Raw genomic sequence first — 21,430 nt, 5'->3', positions numbered from 1 at the left:
ACGCCACTTGCACTATAGTAGTTCATACAGTATCATATCATGCAATCATATTATTTCTTATCATATCAGAATATTATATCCCGGAGTCCATTTTACTATTTGAATATTTCATTTAGTTGAATAAATTCGCCACCATTTACACAAGAGATGCGGTATACAACTGAAAATACAATAATTTACAAACGATTAATAAAATTTAGACAAGAATAACGTTAAAGGTGGCAGGAGAAAGAAAAAAACTAGCCTTCCGACTGTGACCTAACCCTGGAAGTGTTTTAGGAAAATTTTGAAGAAACTTAGTTTCATTTTTTCGATAAATTAAGTTCTTTAGTACTATTGGTTGGTTAACTAGCTGTCAGTATCAGACACTGCATTGGCTTTCTTGGAGCTCAGTCTGACGAGTGCAGTCATACCATAAAGTTGTCTACCGCTGAACTTTTGACTGCTGACTCGTCTTGGTCCATCATCTTTGTCAAGTGATTCTTGCGTTTCCTTCTTTGGAGAACTGAAAGAAAAGAGAAGAGGAAATCGTTCTTGTTTGAATGGCTAGATTCGATCGGTTAAGCACACTCAAAGCAAAAGAGGGTCAGTCGTGTGCACTGCTTATGCACCACCTCTTACTGCCCGCTACTCGTGGGGTCAATAGACGACTTGCACTAACAGGTCACGTGACCCCATTCCCCTTAAAAACTCCAGAAATGAAAAGAGCCCCTCAAATTTGGTAAGAGGGTTCAGCTCTAGATGCTAACTATAGAAGAAATGACATTTAATATAAAATCAAATATCTTACAAGGATTTGTATGGGAAAAGTGTTGGCTGGTAAACTTTTGCCCTCCAGCGCGCACATTTTCCCATACGAGTCCTTATAATACATTCAATTTCATATCTAATGCCATTTCTCCTGTTTCGTTCATTATGAGCTGAAACTCCGTCTCCAACTTATGCCGAGATGCTCTTTTCATTTCTGTTTTTTTTTTTATATATTTCGGACAAAACTGCTCGCCCTAAGGGAGTTAGTGTTACGTCACCTGTTAGTGCAAGTGGGACCTATCACCTGATGGCATATTGAGCAGAATTTTCGTATTGGTTCTGCATGGGTTCTACGGTTCTTTAGTGTCCATTTGATCGACTATTTCTATTGCGACTTCATGTTGCTGCAGTTCCATATTGTGTTAAATCGATTTTCACTGCAAACTTACTATGATCCACAACAAAAATACTATAAGGGACTGTGCAATAATTATCGGGAAGGGGGGGGGGGGGTTCTAAAATCAATAGGGGGGGTCAATATGGAGAGGGGGGATCATAAGTCAATTTGGGATTTTGTTCACTATAAAATTGAAAAGATGCATATAACATTCACTGTTAGTATTTTTTACTGTATAAAGGACACAACTTGTCACAGGTGCAACCTCAAAACCATATGTGTTGAAATATAATGTATAAACTGAGTATCCTTTGTAATAAGAACAATACAAAAAAAAAACAGTCTCAACTTTCTATACTGTTCTGTGGTAAAGTTATGCCACATTGATTGACTGTATATAAGACAACTGCCTATGTCATGTCTTTTTTGTTTTGCTTTGTAATAATTCTTCTAGCTTTATGTTGACGATATTTATGTATTTAATGCTATGTCAAGGGTAAAAACAGAAGCTCCTTGGCTTCCCCAACAAAAAATTTCAAAGAAAGAAGATCCCTCAGGGGCAGGATTTGCCAGCTTTTGGCGTTGGTGGCGATGCATGGGGGGGGTGGGGGTTGATAGTTATTTTATTTCAAAAGGGGGAGGGGTGAGAAGTTATTTTGCGTTTAGCACAGGGGAAGGTTTAGCTTCAATTTAAGCCCAATTTGGAGGATTTTAGAACCCCCTCTCCCGATAATTATTGCACAGTCCCTAAACACAGTACATGTAGTTCCGCTAATGAGCATGCGCCAAAAGAATATTAAGTAAGAGACCACATCTCCCATACATGGGTCTGTAACCATGAAAGTTTCTTGAAAATCTATTTTTAGCTGCGCGCGCAAGCCTGAGCTATTTGTAACATGCGATCCCTTATTGCTGCTCAGAGCGAAAAATGTTTAGTTCCCGACGAGAAGAATGCCTTCAAAATTAGTAAAAAGTTGAAATGATTAATGTATCATGTGTTCTTCATGGACGAATTAAACATTAACTTAACAATTGATGTAAAAGAACATCGAAAAAGATCAAATCAGGATAGTTTTTAGTCACATACGAACAAGCGCTAAAAACGGCCAAGACGCCATGGGGAAGAAACCGCAATAAAAAATACGATGAAAATAGCGAAAAACCTACAGTGAATACAGCCAAAAAAGCATTTACCGTGGTGTTTTCTATAGTAAATAAAGTTTAAGTTAAAGTAATTAAGAAGACGATGAACAAGACCAGTATTTTGTTTCACACACGAATCAGAAAAACTATTTTCACCGAAATGTGCCGAAGAAAATTTTCTGTTTTCACAGAGGAAAAAACTACAAGAGGCACTGAAGTGATTTTTCACAATTATTCAATATGTTTAGCTTGCCAAAATACGGTGTGTCAGTTTATGCAAAAGACATTGTCCATTGAGAAAAGGCGAATTAATGAAAAAGTTTGACTATTAAAACTAGAACTTTCTTTCAAATTTTGCATCTTGAATTTTCGCTCCGCCTCAATGTTCAGGTATTTTTTTCATAACTTTTCAACAAGTCCCAAACAGACAATAGAAATACAATATCGGCGAAGTACAAAAAGTGAATCAAACTTAGTTTTTGAGGATTCAAACTAATGAAAAAGAGATTATTTTTACCTGATTGAAGGGCGTTTTACTTGCGATATTTTCTGCCAGATGCTCTCAGTTCGGCGTAATTGTGCCTTTGTTTAATTTTTCTACTCCGAGCAGCTTGACTGTTTTCAGCTATCTTAAAACCTCTTCTTTTTACTGGTAAACAACTGATTCCAACAGTAAATGCTAAGTTTTCTCTAAAGTTTAAAGTTTTTTAAATTCTTGACTCAGTGAATTCAACAAGTTTGTTCATCGAAAATCCGGCTCTTTCATAAACGAGTCCAATCTACCTTCATTTTAGATGTCCATTAGATAACTTGTCATTTTGAAAACACTGAAGTTCAGGTCAGAAGTACGTGTTCTTGGGATGCAACAATATTAACTTTATTTCAGTTTAGGTGCAGAATTGTGGAATAACTTACAGTTTTGATCTATAACTGCAATCAACTCCAAAATGATTGAGTCTCAATCGAGCGACCATTGTTTTGATTTAAAAACAAGCTTGAATGATGTTGTCTTAGCCGAGTATTTTTTTACATATGCTGCCAATGGATACCTTCAAAATCCTTTCAGAATTTCTCAAGGAATTCCTCTAACGCATTTTCTCATCAAATTGAATAAAGTTTGGTTTGTCAACTGCGTGAAGCTTGCTTTGTCACTACACCGATCTCTTGTGTACCCATGACATCACTACAATCTGACCAATCAGGAATCGCATGCTAAAATAGCTCAGGCTTGCGCGCGGAGCTAAAAATAGATTTTCAAGAAACTTTCATGGGTCACAGGGATATGCTCTCTTACTTCATATTCTCTTGGCATGCGCACAAGACTTATGCATCCTACTCGTCACAAGTGAAAACCGTCTGCGCATGCTATTAATCCTTATGCAAATTAGTCAAAACATAAGTAAATTTGACTTTCAAACATGCCTGATAAATTGGACTTCACAAAATGCCAAAACTAAGTGTCCACGTTTGAAACTTAAGGCTAATTCTTTCATATTGTGTTTATTAAGAAAGTATCTTGGTCTGACAAAAGTATACTCGCGAACTTTTTTGTATACTCGGAGAAAACAATTTATTTTCTCACTCAAACTCTTCAAAATTCTTAGAAAACGTGCTGAAATGCACTCATGCGCAAACGTTTTTCTCTAGTGTCCGTCGTAGCACTATACCCGGTGCTGGTTGCTTTTGACATTGAAACCCATTTTCAGTTTTCTTTCCGAGGCCGCCACCTTGGCATCAGCGGGAACCCGTTTCTCGCTCGTTTCTCGCTAACGAGGTTCTCGAGAATGAATATTAATTGAACGCGAAAAATGAAAGTACTAAAACCAAAATTCTCCTTCGGAGAAAGACCTTCTAGCGCGCATTTTTGCAATTTTGTTTAGTGCATAAATCCTCGGCGATTTTGCAGCGACTAAGTCGAGATTAGTTTGTATTTATTCTATATACCAAACATGTATGACTTATCTTTCTATATTATAGAAATTTTTCTCCTCTTACCTTACTAAGGAGTTAGAATCCGAGATAACCTGTTTTACGTCGTCTGTTTGCCCCTTGCCTCGGCACTCGACAGACGTCTTCATCGATTCCATCCCATTCCAGCTACGTACAGCCACCTCAGCCAAGTGCGCCACCTTAGTGGTAATGGCGTCGTTTCGTGTTGTATTCCTGTCAGTTTTGAGAGTCTTCTTGGTGGAGCAATAACGATATCTGTCACCGTCAGTGTTTTCATACTTGGACCAGGTTCTGTATGGCGGCGAGGTTCCTTTCTTTACGTTCATGTAAGCCATCACACTTGAACTGGTTTGACTAGATCTCTTTACCAGTTTTTCTGTTAGAATTGTGCACTTATTTGCCTTTTTGTCAACAGAACTACAATCAACATTATCTATATTTAAAATTCCGCTATCTTCCTCTGAAACAAACACTTTAGGCGGGAAGGGTTTCTCTGTCTTTGTAAAGGAATCTTGGCTGAATGTTTCTAGTGCTTTCATATTCATCAGTCTAAAGTATTCCTCTTTCAAGCGTTGTAACTCATTTCTAAAATCCCTGACTTGATGTTGAGCATTTCCCCGCTCTTTTTGCCATGATTTTGACGCGTGTGGCATCGTATAAGAATATGTCCAGTCGTCAGAATCGAAAACTGTGTCCTTGGGTAACAGGCCATACATCAAATCTTCATCAAAACAAGGCACATCATCTATTTTTCTATGAGGTGAGGATTTATTACGACTGTTTTTTAAAGAAACGTCAACAGAATGATAGGGATGGTGAAGAGACGTTGAAGATGAACTTCTGTAGGAGTTGTCCATGTTGGATAGGTCTTCAAGACGATAACTAGTATCTTCAGTGTAATAGGAAAATCGATTATCACGTGGTCTCTTATCAGTACTGTCTTGTAAATATGAAGAAAACCTGTTTTCTCCTGAACAGTTTCTTTCTTTTAAAATTTCACGACGTTTTGACCTAACTTTGGCCAATGATGAAGAACGAGGAGACATTTTATCTGCATTGAGTATCGAACTACCCTCCTCGCCTTTACGTATACAAGGGTTAAGGATACTCGGATCTGAATAACGTCCACTTTCCTTCAAAGTCTCTACTTCACTAAAATTCCTTGGAACGATATCTGCTTTACGAACCAACTCGATATTCACCTCTTTTTCTTGGGTCATTATTTCCCTGGAATTCCTGTCCAGTTTATTCATTTTCTTTATTTTCAAGTGATGTTCCTTGTCTTGTACTTGCTCTAGAAAGACTTGGTGTAGTGTTTTAAAAAAGGATGACATCTTACTAGCATCGTTCAGTTTCACAACATCATCAGGGCAGAGATCAGAAGTCACTCCAAGTTCGTCTTCTGAAAACATTAGCGCAAGGCTAACCTTCTCCGATGGAAGACCATATTCTAGTACCTATAATCATTGGCAAGAGAATATTAAGTAAGAGAGCACATCTCCCATACATGGGTCTGTAACCATGAAAGTTTCTTGAAAATCTATTTTTAGCTCCGCGCGCAAGGCTGAGCTATTTTTAGCATGAGATTCCTGATTGCTCAGAGTTGTAGTGACTTCAATGCGAGCGGAAAATGTTTTTAGTTTCCGACGAGAAAAATGCAAGTTTTGAAATAATTAAAGTATCGCGTGTTCTTCATAGACGAATTAAAAATTAAACTTAACAATTGATGTAAAAGAACATCGAAAAAGATCAAATCAGGATGATTTTCAGTCACATACGAACAAGCGCTAAAAACAGCGAAGACGCCATGGGGAAGAAAACTGCGATTAAAAAAATGCGATGAAAATAGCGAAAAACCTATAGTGAAGACAGCCAAAAAAGCATTTATCGTAGTGTTTTCTAAGTTAAGTTAAATTGATTTAGAAGACGATGAACAAGACCAGTATTTTGTTTCACACACGAATCAGAACAAACTTGCACCGAAATGTACCGAAGAAAAATTTCTGTTTTCACAGAGGAAAAAACTACAAGAGGCTCTGAAATCTGAATTGATTTTTCACAATTATTCAATATGTTTAGCTTGCCAAAATACGATATGTCACTTTATGCAAAAGACATTGCCCATTGAGAAAAGGTGAATTAATGAAAAAGTTTGACTATTAAGACCAGAACTTGCTTTCATATTTTGCACCATGAATTTTCGCTCCGCCTCAACGTTCAATTCAATTCAATTCAATTTATTCACACACGTTTTTCCTAACTTTTCAAACTCTCAAGTCCCCAACAGACAATAGAAATACAATCACGACATCGGCCAAATACAAAAAGTGAATCAAACTTAGTATTTGAGGATTCAAACTAATAAAAAAGAGATTATTTTTACCTGATTGAAGGGCATTTTACTTGCGATATTTTCCGCCAGATGCTCTCAGTTCGGCGTATTTGTGCCTTTATGTTTAATCCTTCCATTCCAAGCACCTTGACTGTTTTCAGCTATCTATTCTTAAAACCTCTTCTTTTTACTGGTAAACAACTGATTCCAACAGTAAATGCTAAATTTTCTCTCAAGTTTAAAGTTTTTAAACTTTTGACTCAGTGAATTCAACGAGTTTGTTCATCGAAAATCCGGCTCTTTCGTAAACGAGTCCAATCTACCTTCATTTTAGATGTCCATTAGATAACTTGCCATTTTGAAAACACTGAAGTTCAGGTCAGAAGTACGTGTTCTTGGGATACAGCAATCTTTACTGTATTTCAGTTTAGTTGGATAATTGTGGAATAACTTACAGTCTCATCTATAACTGCAATCAACTCCAAAATGAATGAGTCTCAATCGAGCGACCATTGTTTTGATTCAGCTGAGTATTTTTTACATATGCTGTTTATAGATTCCTTCAAAAACTTTTCAGAATTTCTCAAGGAATTCCTCTAAACACATTTTCTCGTCAAATTGAATAAAGTTTGTTTTGTCAACTGTATGACAAGTTTGTTTTGTCAACTGTGTACCCATGACGTCACTACAATCTGACCAATGAGGAATCGCATGCTAAAATAGCTCAGACTAGCGCGTGGAGCTAAAAATAGATTTTCAAGAAACTTTCATGGGTCACAGGGATATGCTCTCTTACTTCATATTCTCTTGTCATTGGATAATCATTCCATATATTTAGTATAGCATGCCTTCATAAGGAGTCTACATTACTCGGCTTATATCTCTATGAGGGATGGACAGTATTATATCCTGTATACAAGAACATGCATCATCTAACTGGTACTTACCACATCAGGTATGGCTCCATCAGTCAACCTGTTTATCAGTAAACATAAGATATGGCCATCCTGCAAACTGATTGAACCAATAAGAATACAATTAGAAGCGCATATATGCACACCATGATAGGCACACACCTATAGTAACCCGGTCCGGGTCAAACTAAGTAATTCCACCAATTAGAATAGCGACCGATAGTTTTGCATTAGCATGTGTATTTCTAAGGGGCCTATCACTGTAAGATAAGGTGATAGACAAAATGGCCGCCGAAGACATGAGCTTTATTCAATCTGTTCAAAAGATCTAGGAAGACTAGTAGGATCTTTAGTATTTTAAAGTATATATGGAATCTCCCTAACTTTGAGCTCCTATAACCACCGCGCGTGCATCTTGTTCGCCTTGACAAAGTTTAAAAAGACTGGTTAATATATATATATATATAGAGAGAGAGAGAGAGAGAGAGAGAGAGAGAGAGAGAGAGAGAGCTGTAAGACTGTGTTTTGGAGACGTGACATGAAAGAGCTTTGATTTTGACTTCAGACCCACAATTCCATGTACCACGATGTCGTTACTAGTCTTACTTAGAGCGTCAGAAGGAGTTGATTGAAGAGATGTTACACCAGGAACTAAGCATAATATTAGACAATAATGAATACTGATAGTTCAATACCGAAAAGAGATGAGATATATATATATACATATAGCCCCACACCATCTGGTGTATTGCAGTGTAGAGAAAATCTGTTGCAACTGTAAACTGTGTTGGAAACGCGTGCCTCACTACGTCACAGGGTGAATGATACGCATGTACTACCTATTATAATCAGCAACGATTTGTCCAGTCATCTGACCCACCCAGTCAAGCAGAGCAACATCTTCGATGTCCATCACTGGATGACTACTTGTCGCTGGTGGAGAGGGTGTATCGTGACCGCCGACTGGTAGAGTGACAGTGGGTGACTTTGATCTTTGTTTAGTTCTAGGGGACGGTGTTCGTCTACTGATGCCAGTCATCAAATCCGATGTTCCTTGCGGAGAACCTACAGTAGAAGTTCAGAATTCCTAAAATCACGTGACTACTTAATACGACGATTAGTGCCGACTATATCAAAGAAGTACATATAGGTTATCATACCGCCACTTTTCTCGCTGGAATACGAGATGCTTCTTTAAGTTTCAGTTTAACCTCAAGTTGAACTGAAGATCATTTTGAACTTGGTTCATATAGTGAGTGGATTTACCAGAGATTCAACAGAGTGTCTCTCTTCCCACTAAATTTAACTGGGATGTAGAATCTGAACCAGGTTTAGTTTAAAGGCGTTACCTGGATTAGACCCGAAGTGCTGTTCAAGATGTTTACACAAGACTAATGTCACCTTGGGGTTCGCCTCCACGATATCTGAAGAAGGTAAAAGAACAGCCTTTAAGACACGAGAGCAGTACCTGGTGTAGAAGGGACCATAATGATCAGGGCTCATATTGAGGGGAGGCGTTTACTCAGTTCTAGTGAGTTATCTCCAGCATCTCCCAATATAGCGATGCGACACATTACCCAAGTCTAACACTTAACCAAGATTCGACACGGAAAAGTGCAGATTAATCAGAATTTTTTTGTTTTTGCTTACTGTCTTTTGTTGTTTTTTTGTTGTTTTTTTTGTTTTTTTTGTTTTTTTTTTGTTTTTTGTTTTTTTTTTTGTTTTCTTTTTTGTTTTTTTTTGTTTTTTTGTATTTTGTATTTTTTTTTGTTTTTGTTTGTTTTTTGTTTTTGTTTTGTTTTGTTTCGTTTTGTTTTTGTTTTGTTTTATTGTTTTATTTTTTTTGTTTTTTTGTTTGTTTGTTATTTGTTTGTTTGTTTGTTTGTTTTTGTGTGTTTTTTTGTTTTTGTGTTTTTTTGTTTTGCTCGTCTCTTTATACTTTATTTCTTTTCATTTTTTTAAAATTTAATTTAATTTTTAATCTATTTCTTTATATAGAAATATTAGGACCATACCTCCAAACATCGAGTGCTGAAGCGCAGTATGGCAGCGCGAAGCATTTACGGCTACGCCAGAGATTTCGACCCCGACACCACTATCCAGTGACTAATCAGGAAGCTCGGCCGAAGCCTAAAGGGAGAGGTTAGTCGGCCCCTAGACCGTAGATGATGAACCCCTTGCTATGATTAGCGAAGATTGCTATCTTTCACTAGCCACTACACTAATATGATCGCCTTGCTCCATGTGGGAGGCCCTTGCGAAAATTTATTACTTAGACATGCGCATGAGTGTTATAAGATAACGGCAAATGTAAGCCAATGAATTCTTGAGGTGCAACTAAATCATTCAAAATCCCTTGAGATATATATGAATAACAATGAAATAATTCAAAATCCCTTGAGATATATATGAATAACAATGAAACAGCCAGCATGTCAGTGGTTGATCTAACAAGAAAAGCTAATGAGGAGTGCTTAGTTATCGTTACCAACATGTCGGGTTTAACATGCAACCCAACACGCTGACCTGAAATAGTGACGTAGAAATGAAGTCACTACAAAACTGAAGTTTCATGAAGCAATAAAAGTTATCATATCACTGTTATCAAGTGCTTATAAGCAACTATAAGTTTCTTCATTTGTTGTCCTGTAAATCCATTATTTCCAGAGGAAAAGTGACACCTCAGTTTTACAAATGTTCTCGATTCTGATTGGCTAGAATTTTTTTCTAAGATCAGTTGGAAGAAATATGGAGTTGAAAGCCTGTTTTGAGGTAGACTTGGTCCAAGTCTCGCACACTATTTTTTCCGTTTCAAACTCGTATTCAGTTAGTGCACTTCCGGTTACGATCGATGGCTTTGAAAGGCGAGCGACTTTCAAAGCCACCGTAACCGGAAGTGCACTATTTAAATCCAATTCTCTAGCAGAAATCAGTAGTGTTTTTCGCCATATTCTTATATCGTTCCAAGAGGAGCTGAATGGCTTCGACGCTAATGGCGGGCGACGAAGGGAGACAGAGTCACGCATGCGCGCAAAATACCTTCTGCTGAAAGATGGCTTACTGGAATGCCGTGTCTTGCTAGCACATCCAGGCATATTTGGGTGTTCTCTATCTTCTGTACATCTAGAGCTGGTTTGATGTGTACTGGGTACAAGGTAACACCAACTACAATCAATTGAAATTATTCAGTCTTTGATTAAGAGGAAAGGAAAGGAAAGGAAAGGAAAGACAGACAGACAGACAGACACACCTTTATTTGAAAACGATAGTTCCATAAGTATAAAACTTCTTTACATGGAAGTCGTTATTGATTAATAAAATATAAATATATAATCCTAAAAAGTTGAAAAATATTAGAAATGATTTAAATAACAAAGAGAAAAATCCTACTGAGAACTGACAGCACGCCATCTCATCAGACGTTTTTTAAATTCATTCTTTGTTGGAGCAGATTTAATTTCAGAGGGGAGAGAGTTCCACATCTTAGCCCCTCTGTAATAAAAGCTACTCCTGAAAAAGTCTGTTTTGGGGATGTATGGTATTTCAATTTGATCGTTCCCTCTTAATTTAGATTTATAGGAAAGGAAAGGAAAGGAAAGGAAAGGAAAGGAAAGGAAAGGAAGGAAAGGAATTAGGCGAAATAAAATGAGGTAATCAGTAAAAGGTAAACAAACACTCCAAATTAATTCAGAGCGCACGAAAAATAAAATATCAAGAGCAAAAATATCAAGGGGAACACTGGTGGCGTGCGCTGCTAATGCGCCGCCTCTCATCAATGCAGCCCGAATTCGAGTCCTGCCGATCTCAATATCGCATGTGAGTAGAGTTGTTTGTTGGTTCTCTCCTGTGCTTCGAGGGTTTTCTGGGTTCTCTGGTTTTCCTCCCTCCTCAAAAATCAACTTCTATTAAATTCTAATTTGATCTTTGGACTTTCACTTAATTTGGAGCCTAGCTCTGTTGTGATTGTCCCACGCTGTGATACAACAGCGAAATAATTAATTTTATATATATACTCTTTTCTGCAAAGGCATTTCGACCAATCAGCACCGAGAGGTAGCGCGCGTCATCATTCGCGTTGTTATTACTAGGTTATCTTATACAGGTAGATTAACGAATTACTTACGCAGTACTTGTACTAAGTATAACAGTGTTTCTCCATCAGCCAGGTCCCTGGATAGGTCAGTAATGAGTGTGTTGTGTGGAGAGTACTGAAGATAGGTGTTAGCCCACTCACGGTAGTCCTTAGTAACAAGATATGACAAAGTACTGATTAAATTACGAAGTTGGTCATTTAATTGATTCAAATAGTGAGTCAGCTATTCGGTCACTCTTTCAATCTATATGTGTGTCAGTTAGTTACTAGGTCAATCTGTTAGTCAGGTCGCCCAGAGGAAGCAGGGTGATTTTATAGTCTGTCAGTGATTCGGTCGGTGTGTAAGTTAGTCGGCAGTCAGTCATTGACGTGGATAGACAGACAGGCAGTCCGTCAGTAGATTGATGTTGCAGTTGTGATCGGTCAGTAGGTCAATCAGTGAGTCGATATAAGTCGAGCAGACAGACAATCAGTCGGTTGGTCGGTCACTTGGTCATCAATCAAACTCATATTTCATTTTGGTCAATCAGCTTACAAATGTCACACCCCGCCCCCTTCCCCACACCATTCAAGCACAGACAACTAACCCTCTTTAAACGACCATCTCCCTTTAGTGAACACTTCTTACTCCAAGATTCTCGCTTACGAGTACGAGAGAGTCAACTGTATTATATTATACCCATATACGTACAGACATTTCCTGGCATGCATGTTGTCCAGATACTGATGGGTTATAGTGTTTGGTAGGGTTACTGTACAGTGCAGAGGCATCTGGACTACACCCTCGTGCTGCTGTTTGACCCGGTCTCGTCCGGGGGGTGCTGGCATCTGGTCTTGTCCGGGGGGTGCTGGCATTTGAGCCATTTCGGCTAACTGTCTTTAAGTCACTCCACCATGAATAGCTGTTAACTTTACAAGAGAGTTGATCGAGACTTGCAGTCTTATCCCTCGATAAAGGCCAAGATTGATTAAAGTAAATCAAGCTTTGGTCCAGACTCTCGTTTGAAGATGAAAAGGATTGAGTTGAGCTATCTGTGTCACTATCTAAAGTGCTTGAAGGCAGTGTAGAGTCATCAGTATAACCAGAAGCAAACATGATCCTCCCTAGCCTGCTAGGTTCTGCTAGTCAGATCTATAGACTTGAATTCCGTGCTAAAAAACAAAACAAATACCACATCAAGATACGGCTCTAGGTGTACGTTAATATTCTAGATAATGTAACGTAAAATATGTAAAGTATTTTGGAAGATTAATTATATTAACTGACTTAATGATTAACGCCGTACCAAAAAAACCTTTACGACAAATATATTTTTATTCATAATCCGGCTTTGTTTAACGAGACTTTGTTGATGAAATGAACTTTGAAATGTTTGATCCTAAATCTTGTAATACCTTCGGGGTCACGAAGCTACCATTAAACTATACTACCATTAAATTCTTCTGTAACGCAGTATACTTACAAGAATCTTAGTTCTCGCAGTGTTAAAACACTTCCATTGGTTTCACTAACATCAATAATTTCCTTATTCTGTCGTGATAAATCGTCTTAGTTCAAGAATAAATGCCTAACTTTCATAGACTGCTGGTCGTAGCTGGAATGCTTGGATTTCAAATCGCATCCAAAGACAAACTATAAGTTTACACATCAGTGACATATTTTAATTCGAAGCGACATGACCAGTCAATGTTTAACAATGTCTTCAACAAACATCGCTGCAGTTTAGCAGATAAACTTACATCCACAACATCTGACACTACTTTATAAATCAGGAATATTTCAAAATCATTATTGTTTCATCAAGGGAATGGCTTTCTCTGATAATGGAAGCAAAACTATAAAATTATTCCGGGATATTTTGTTCGAGCTGTTCTATGTTGGCGCCGCTTCTTTTGAAACTAAACATTGTACGATTGAACAAGATAATGAAGGATATGATCGTGAATACGTACATATGGGTGCTCTCGATGTGATGCCAATGGCCAAGATATATTGGGACAACAAAATTATCCAGTAACTTCACAGCTAACTATACCACTGTGGATTGGTGGATTGCCATATTAGTTAGAAAGCTGTGACACAAACACATCCAATAATACGAGATTTGACGTGAGGTCAATCATGTCCTGTTGAACAACGCACGCAAGGCATTATAGGTCAAGCTGTGGAGAGAGGTAAAACTATCGGCTCTTCGTATCTAAGAAGAGGTAAAAATCTGCGATTTAGAGCTTCATAGGGCAGGAACATCAGTAAAAATATAAACTTTTGTGTCAAACCTTTTTACTTTGACGGAAGCTGTTTTACAGTTTGTTGACTCAATTAGAATTTCTTATTGAGTGAAAGGGGGATGGACGAATCCCTCAGCACCCTCCCCTCCCCCATTTCTCTGGACATCATAACAGAGGTATGACAGAGGAAGGCATGAGAAGCGACAAATAACGTAATTCGCGCACGCGCAGTAGCATTTTCTTTGACCAGCTAGCCGTCTTCCACAGGATGCCCGAGTATAATTGGTTGACGGTGTATTTCGCCTGAGTATCGAGCCTTGGTCGATCAGACCCTGGCACTGCTGTAGCATGCAAATGGAGTGTTTGATGAAACCATAGTTAATAGAGGGGAATGGTTTGGAAATTCTATTGTTATAGGTTATTATTGTTCACTTGTTTTCAAGCGTGACCGTGCACAATCCTTTGTTTTAGCATTGTTTGACCATTGTTGAACATTGAGTGAACAGGCCAAAATCTTTCTTTTGGCAGCTTGTTCAAAATACTTAAAGATTTTTAAGAGATATTTGAATATTCCCCAACAATCCCATAGACAAAGTTTATGTTTACTTATTTTGCAATTTCGGATGAGCATAAATCAAACATATTGCACGGTCAAGACCGGTTCAACTTCACAAGCGAACAAAGACCTGATAACAATAGGTTCCCTAACCATTCCCCTCTATTAACTATGATGAAACCTAACTTCATTTCTACGTCACTATTTCAGGTCAGCGGGTTGGGCTGAATGTTAAACCCGCCATGTTGGTAACGATAACTAAGCACTCCTCATTAGCTTTTCTTGCGTTAGATCAACCACTGACACGCCGGCTGTTTCATTGTTATTTATATATATCTCAAGGGATTTTGAGTTATCTAGTTGCACCACAAGAATTCATTGGCTTACATTTGTCGTTATCTTATAACACTCATGCGCATGTCTAAGTAATAGATTTTCGCAAGGGCCTCCCACATGGAGCAAGGCGATCATATTAGTGTAGTGGCTAGTGAAAGATAGCAATCTTCGCTAATCATAGCAAGGGGTTAATCATCTACGGTCTAGGGGCCGACTAACCTCTCCCTTTAGGCTTCGGCCGAGCTTCCTGATTAGTCACTGGATAGCGGTGTCGGGGTCGAAATCTCTGGCGTAGCCGTAAATGCTTCGCGCTGCCATACTGCGCTTCAGCACTCGATGTTTGGAGGTATGGTCCTAATATTTCTATATAAAGAAATAGATTAAAAATTAAATTAAATAAAGAAAAATTAAGCCATCGTGATTTTTTATTATTATCATTATTTCATGACAACACCAACAGCATTGCGAGTTTTATTAAAACAGGGGTGCCGAACACATTTCGCTCGCTTTTTTTTCTATACACCGTGTGTGGGACCTGAAACAACTATGCTCGCCTGCAGCAAATAATCATTACCATAAGACCTACTTCCGTTTGGGAACCCTGTGCTACTTTCCCGTCAAACAAGTACCTCAATCAATGCTACAACCCCCCCTTTGAAAAAATCCTGGATCCGCCCCTTGACTAGCCACGAAACAATGGTTTCAAGTCGAGGTTGAACTTGATGAACAAAATAATCAAGTTCAGTCTCAACTTCAAACCATTGTTTCGTGGTCAGTCAAGCGAATTCGGGATAGGTCTATTCATTGGTTTGCATTTGCTTATCTTATAATACTCATGCGCATGTCTAAGTAATAGATTTTCGTTAATAATCTTTCTAAGGGCCTCCCACATGGAGCAAGGCGATCATATGAGTGTAGTGGCTAGTGAAAGATAGCAACCTTCGCTAAGCATAGCAAGAGTTTAATCTTACATGGTCTAGGGGCCGACTAACCTCTCCCTTTAGGCTTCGGCAAAGCTCCCTGATTAGTCTCTGCATAGCGGTGTCGGGGTCGAAATCTCTGGCGTAGCCGTAAATGCTTCGCACTGCCATACGACGGTTCAGCACTCGATGTCTGGAAGCTGAGTATGGTCCTTATTCCTTTTTGTTAACACCAAATATAAAAATCTATCAACCAATGATAATGTTCGCTATATTACAACTATTTTACCTCTTCGCGCTCATAACTTTTTACTTATTTGTTCAATCTTTGCAGTTCCACTTTCTTCCCGAGTCCGATATAGTTTGATTTTCACCCCCTTGATCTGTACAAGTCAACCATACTACCTCTGCCCACATGGGTAGAGATTGCACGGTATTCCCCAGGAAAGCACACGGACGGGCGGGACTGCCTGACCTTTCATCCCCTTTTTTACTTGGAGAATGGAAGGAAAGGACCTGCCTGCTTCGTGGCATATAAGACTATTGGCTTAATCTGATAACACGTGTTCCCTGGTTTGTCAACACTGAGCACTATCGAGCTCTATCCATATCTCATTAGTTATTCATGTGTATTGTCGGCACTTAGAATATAACCCAATATTGTGCGCGTAAATATCGAGCCCAGAGTCTTTCGGCTTTTTGGTCAGCGGACTGGCACCCACGACAAAGCAGTAAAGGGCCGGGGGACTCTGTATACATGACTGCTACATGATTGATACATATATCTCGTTCCAAGTATTTGCAAGCGCCATTTCGCGTGAAATTCCTCTGGACAACATGACGGATCAAGGTATTAAAGCACTAAACGCACTAAACTATGACATTGACAATGTCACTATAGCATTTTCTGTGACCAGCTAGCTCTTCCACAGGATCCCCGAGTATTTCTTACCACTGCACATGATAATACTCAGTCGACCCTTGAAGCGAACTCCACTGAATTGGTTGATGGTTTCATCATCGCCTGAGTGCCCAGTTGGTCCATCAATCAGACCTTGGCACTGCTATAGCAGCTGGAGTGTTAATCATAAATACCCCCACCCCCTTCCCCAATAACAGCCGTTAGTTCAATCCTAAATGCTTATCATATTTCACTCATGCGCATGTCTAAGTAATGTCGATAACAGATTTGCTATATTTTCTATGGGCATCTCACATGGAGCAAGGCGATCATATGAGTGTAGTGGCTAGTGAGAGATTGGAACCTTCGCTAATCATAGCAAGGGGTTAATCTTACAAAATAACTAATTCCCCTCTGGCCTTATTGTCTTTGGATCAGGAAAAAGCTTTTGACAGGGTGGAATGGTCCTACATGCTCAGAGTCCTTGAAGGCATGGGGTTTGGACCTTCCTTTTGCTCGTGGGTACGCTTGTTCTATACTGGACCTCAGTCTTCGGTATTGGTAAATGGCTTCTTTACACCTTTTATAAATTTATCGAGGGGTGTAAGACAAGGTTGTCCACTGTCAGCGCCCCTTTACGTACTGATTGCCGAATCTTTAGCGTGTCGTATCCGTGCGTCAATCTATTTAAGAGGTTTGGTTCTTCCGCACCCTGATTATGAACCAGCACTTATTTCCCAATACGCTGATGACACGACCTTGTTATGTACAGATGACGATGAAATATCCACTGTCTTCTCCATCTATGAGGAATATGAAAAGGCATCTGGGGCTAAGATTAATAAAGAGAAATCTAAAGGGCTTTGGGCAGGCTCTTGGAGAGGTCGTAGTGATCCTCCCATTGACTTGCAGTGGTCTTCAGACAGTATTCCTTGTCTTGGCACATGTATAGGAAATGATGATGTCTCTCATCCAAATTGGGATGGTCGCTTAAACAAACTTTCTAGTGTACTAGATTCTTGGAAACATCGTAATCTTTCCTATTCTGGTAAGGCTCTTGTCCTGAATGCACTTGGCATGGCAGGTCTATTGTTTTGTGCCTCAGTACTAGCCATGCCAAACTGGGTCTTGGCGCAAGCTTCCAAGTGTACTTTGGATTTTTTTTGGTCAGGGAAAAAGCATTTGGTGTCACAAAACGTCCTTTTCCAATCCACCACTCAAGGTGGGTTTGGTTTAATTGATATACAATCAAAGGTGCGCGCACTTCATTGTCAGTGGATAAAGCGGTGGGCCCTGTCCCCATCGAAATGGTGTGCTTTCTTCTCCTTTTTTGTGGAGAAAGTATTTGGTGATGATTTACGTTCTGTTCTTTCATATCCTGCATATTATCCTTCTCATTTACTACCGGATTTTTATGCCTCACTTTTAGATGCTTGGGCATACGTCGGTGGCCATTTCTCAGTTCAATTGAAAACTTTTGCTATTCTGCGGTCCTCTGATGGTAGTGCATTGTCTATCTCATCTCTTACTACAAAATCTGTTTATTCAAATATCATTGAAAGGAATGTTATGCTTCCTAATTGCGTTCTGAAATTTCGCCCAATCTTTGGCGAGCTCTATTGGACAGACACATGGTCACAAGTGAACATTATGCCTTTGGATCGTCAAGTTCGTGATCTATCGTGGAAGATTTGCCATGGAGTGCTCTATACCTGTGATCGACTTGTCAAGTTTGGCATGAACATTGCTGATCCTTCATGCTTTTGTGGACATCCTTTGGAAACTCCAGTTCATTTATTCTTTGAATGTAACCTCATGCAAGAACTGTTACTATGGGCTCAGACCTTATTTCTGCGTGTTACTCCCTTGTCGCCATCCCTTCAATCTCGTCATATGCTATTTGGATATGACAATCATGAACGGCAGATTATTCCACCTGTTTTTTCCTATTTTCTTAATCTGTTGAAGTACTTTGTGTGGTTGGCTAGGAATGAGTATTGCTTTGAAGGTACTCTCCCTGTTGCCTCTGTGGTTAAAGCAAAGGTTGTGAAACGACTTAATATCCATCTGCTCTGTTACTCTAAACGTTCGGTTAGTCGAAAATCAAGGCGTTTTTTCAACAGATCCTGGAATGTTTTGGGAAAGTTTTCTCCGGATATTACTGTTATATCCTGGTCAGCCTAAAAGTAGTTTTCTTTGTCTTCTTTTCACTTGTACTTGTGTAACGTTTATGCAAGGGAAAACGTTGTGTTCGCTTGAATATACCTATGAAGTGTTTTGATGAGTATAATCCTAGGTAGACCAGGATGATACTCTATATGTAAATGATGTTTTGATTATCTTTTTGTATTAGTGTTTATTGTAGTAATCTGTAGTGTGTAGGGGGGCGGGGCTCATCACCCCGGCGTGTCTCTGGCGTCCATGTAGGACCCCCCCTTGCTAAAGACCACCATGCTGTCCCTTTTGCACATCTTGGGACACTGGTGCGAAGCTAAAACAAAAAGGGGTTAATCTTACGTGGTCTAGGGGCCGACTAACCTCTCCCTTTAGGCTTTGGCCGAGCTCCCTGATTAGTCACTGGATAGCGGTGTCGGGGTCGAAATCTCTGGCGTAGCCGTAAATGCTTCGCGCTGCCATACGACGGTTCAGCACTCGATGTCTGGAAGTATGGTCCTAATTCTAGTTTGCTAACGTGAAATAGAAAAACCTTGTAAAAGCTGAAATTTCCTAGTTAATTCTGATGCTGGATGATAACTCACTAGCAACTAGTGAACACGAGGCGGCGCGGAGGAACATTCTAAAAGTCCCCTAGATTTTGTTAAATTCTATACATGACTTGTTATGACAATGGTCTTTATGCTGACGACGCTATCCTCTATACAAGTAATGATCGAGCGTCAGGACAGACGGATTGGGTTTTAGATGTATGTGTGATTGTTTCAGTTATTCTGATTGAATTGATATATGTTTGTTTCTAAATGGATACTAAATAGTGTTCACTTATCTTTAAAAATAAACATCCTTTCCAACCAACGGTCTTTCTGGTTTGAATCAGCCGTACGATATGAATATATTTACCACGTCCACCAACGGTCTTTCTGGTTTGAATCAGTTGTACGATATGAATATATTTACCACGTCCACCAACGGTCTTTCTGGTTTGAATCAGCTGTACGATAGGAATATATTTACCACGTCCACCAACGGTCTTTCTGGTTTGAATCGGCTGTACGATATGAATATATTTACCACGTCCACCAACGGTCTTTCTGGTTTGAATCGGCTGTACGATATGAATATATTTACCACGTCCACCAACGGTCTTTCTGGTTTGAATCAGAATATTTTACTGTACTGAAGGTAAATTTGATTAACTTATTAAAGGAGAGTAATCGCTAACGAAGTGACGCCGGCGCTGCTTGGCACGCACAGCGGTAAATATTCAGAGCGTACGTACGGCTGATTCAAACCAGAAAGACCGTTGGATGGAAAGATCAGCACGGTTATACTATTACCCCTTTTTAACACTAACCCTGAATGACATGAGTGTATGTTGGCAATTGACGTAGTGATAATAAAAAGGTAAAAAAGTTATCGTCCAAGAGAACGCGACATCCGGGCCTGGTTCACGACGCCCGAGAGGACGAAGGTAGGCCCAGATATGCCAAGTGTTCTCAAGGAGGAGTATGTTCTGTTGGGTGAAAAATAAAACTTAACCTTAGAAGATCGTAACAACAAAGCTACTCCAGAAATTTTAAACTCTGATATCTTTTAGTTCCTTGGCGTTTATTGTCCGCCTTGTCACGTTGGGACGCAGGGGTCCACGCAAGCGCGCCCCCTATTCGTTGTTCGCCTAAAATCATCTGCAGGTAATTATCGTTACGTTCTATCACGGATTTTGACTTAGAGGCGTTCAGTCATAATCCAACAGATGTTACCTTTTCAGCCAAGTGCAAATGCCAATTGTCTGAATCTGCTCTTCCTCTCGTACTGAGTAGAATTACTATTCGCAACAACACTTCATCAATAGGGTAATACTAACTTGCCTCACGACGGTCTAAACATAGCTCACTTTTCCTATTAGTGGGTGAACAATCCAACACTTGGCGCATTCTGACTCACAATGATAGGAAGAGCCGACTTTGTAGCATCGAAAAGCAACGTCGCTGTGAATATGCTTTCACAGTTTGTATTCATACCGAAAATCAAAATCAAGTTAGCTTTTACCCTTTTGTTCTACATGAGATTTCTGTTCTCATTGAGCTCACCTTAGCAAACCTGGCGTTATCATTTGAAAGATGTCCCGCCCCGCCAAACTCCCAACCTGACAGTGTCTTCGATTCGGACTGGCTTGCAAAAGAGAGACCTTAAATCCAGAACGTGAACCTTGCGCTTCGCCTCCACTTCATCCAATAAGTAAAATGGATCCTCCTTAAAGTATTTAAGTTGTTCTCATTCCAATTTTAAGAATTAGAAAAGCCATGTCTTGTTATTTCTTGTACATCAACAACAACATTACACATCAACAGTTAAGATCACACGCAGGCTTTGGCCTTGTGAACCCAAAATCTAGTCTTTCCCTCCAATGGATCCTCCTTTAAGGTTTTCAGTTGTGCTCATTCCAATTGCAGACTTAGTAAAGCCATGTCTTTATATTTCTTGTCATGCTCCCTCTCAATATTATACAATATAACTTACCATCAACAGTTAAGACCGCACGCAGTCTTTGGCCGTATGAACCCAAAATCCAGACTTGCCCTCCAATGAATCCTTCCTAAAGGTTTTCAGTTGTGCTCATTCCAATCTCAAGACTTAGTAAAGCCATGTCTTTATATTTCTTGTCATGCTCTCTCTTAATATTATACGATATAACTTACCATCAACAGTTAAGACCACACGAAGTCTTTGG

General features: G+C 39.3%; 1 protein-coding gene across 2 annotated transcripts; it reads right to left on the bottom strand.

Moving 5' to 3' along the window:
• Nucleotides 1-90: 90 nt before the first annotated feature.
• Nucleotides 91-13,659, bottom strand: LOC116287030 (uncharacterized). 2 transcript variants are annotated; one of them, XM_089034720.1, is made up of 9 exons: nucleotides 13,533-13,659; nucleotides 12,271-12,731; nucleotides 11,610-11,727; nucleotides 10,526-10,651; nucleotides 8,836-8,910; nucleotides 8,326-8,551; nucleotides 7,520-7,586; nucleotides 4,286-5,697; nucleotides 91-505 (listed from the first exon to the last, which is right to left on the bottom strand). In XM_089034720.1, the coding sequence occupies exons 2-9, from the start codon at nucleotides 12,673-12,675 to the stop codon at nucleotides 349-351; spliced, it is 2,586 nt and encodes an 861-aa protein (XP_088890846.1). In that variant the 5' UTR covers nucleotides 12,676-12,731; nucleotides 13,533-13,659; the 3' UTR covers nucleotides 91-348. The 2 variants fall into 2 exon arrangements, with proteins under 2 accessions (XP_088890846.1, XP_088890850.1); XM_089034724.1 differs by lacking the exon at nucleotides 13,533-13,659 and adding an exon at nucleotides 13,043-13,282.
• Nucleotides 13,660-21,430: the final 7,771 nt, after the last annotated feature.

The sequence above is a fragment of the Actinia tenebrosa genome, unplaced genomic scaffold (assembly GCF_029948245.1).
Source record: "Actinia tenebrosa isolate PJP-AT-01 unplaced genomic scaffold, QUT_ActTen_1.0 PGA_scaffold0__85_contigs__length_37466705, whole genome shotgun sequence".
In the NCBI taxonomy this organism is placed as follows: Eukaryota; Metazoa; Cnidaria; class Anthozoa; order Actiniaria; family Actiniidae; genus Actinia; species Actinia tenebrosa.
Note: the sequence above shows the minus strand (reverse complement) of the source record. Positions and strands in the feature narration are given on the sequence as shown.

Coding starts and splice junctions, on each gene's coding strand:
- LOC116287030 (XM_089034720.1), bottom strand. CDS start 12,675: ATGTTTGCTTCTGGTTATACTGATGACTCTACACTGCCTTCAAGCACT. Junction 8,552..8,835: donor GCACTTCGGGTCTAATCCAG/GTAACGCCTTTA, acceptor CTTCTACTGTAG/GTTCTCCGCAAGGAACATCG. Junction 7,587..8,325: donor ATCGTTGCTGATTATAATAG/GTAGTACATGCG, acceptor TGGTTCAATCAG/TTTGCAGGATGGCCATATCT.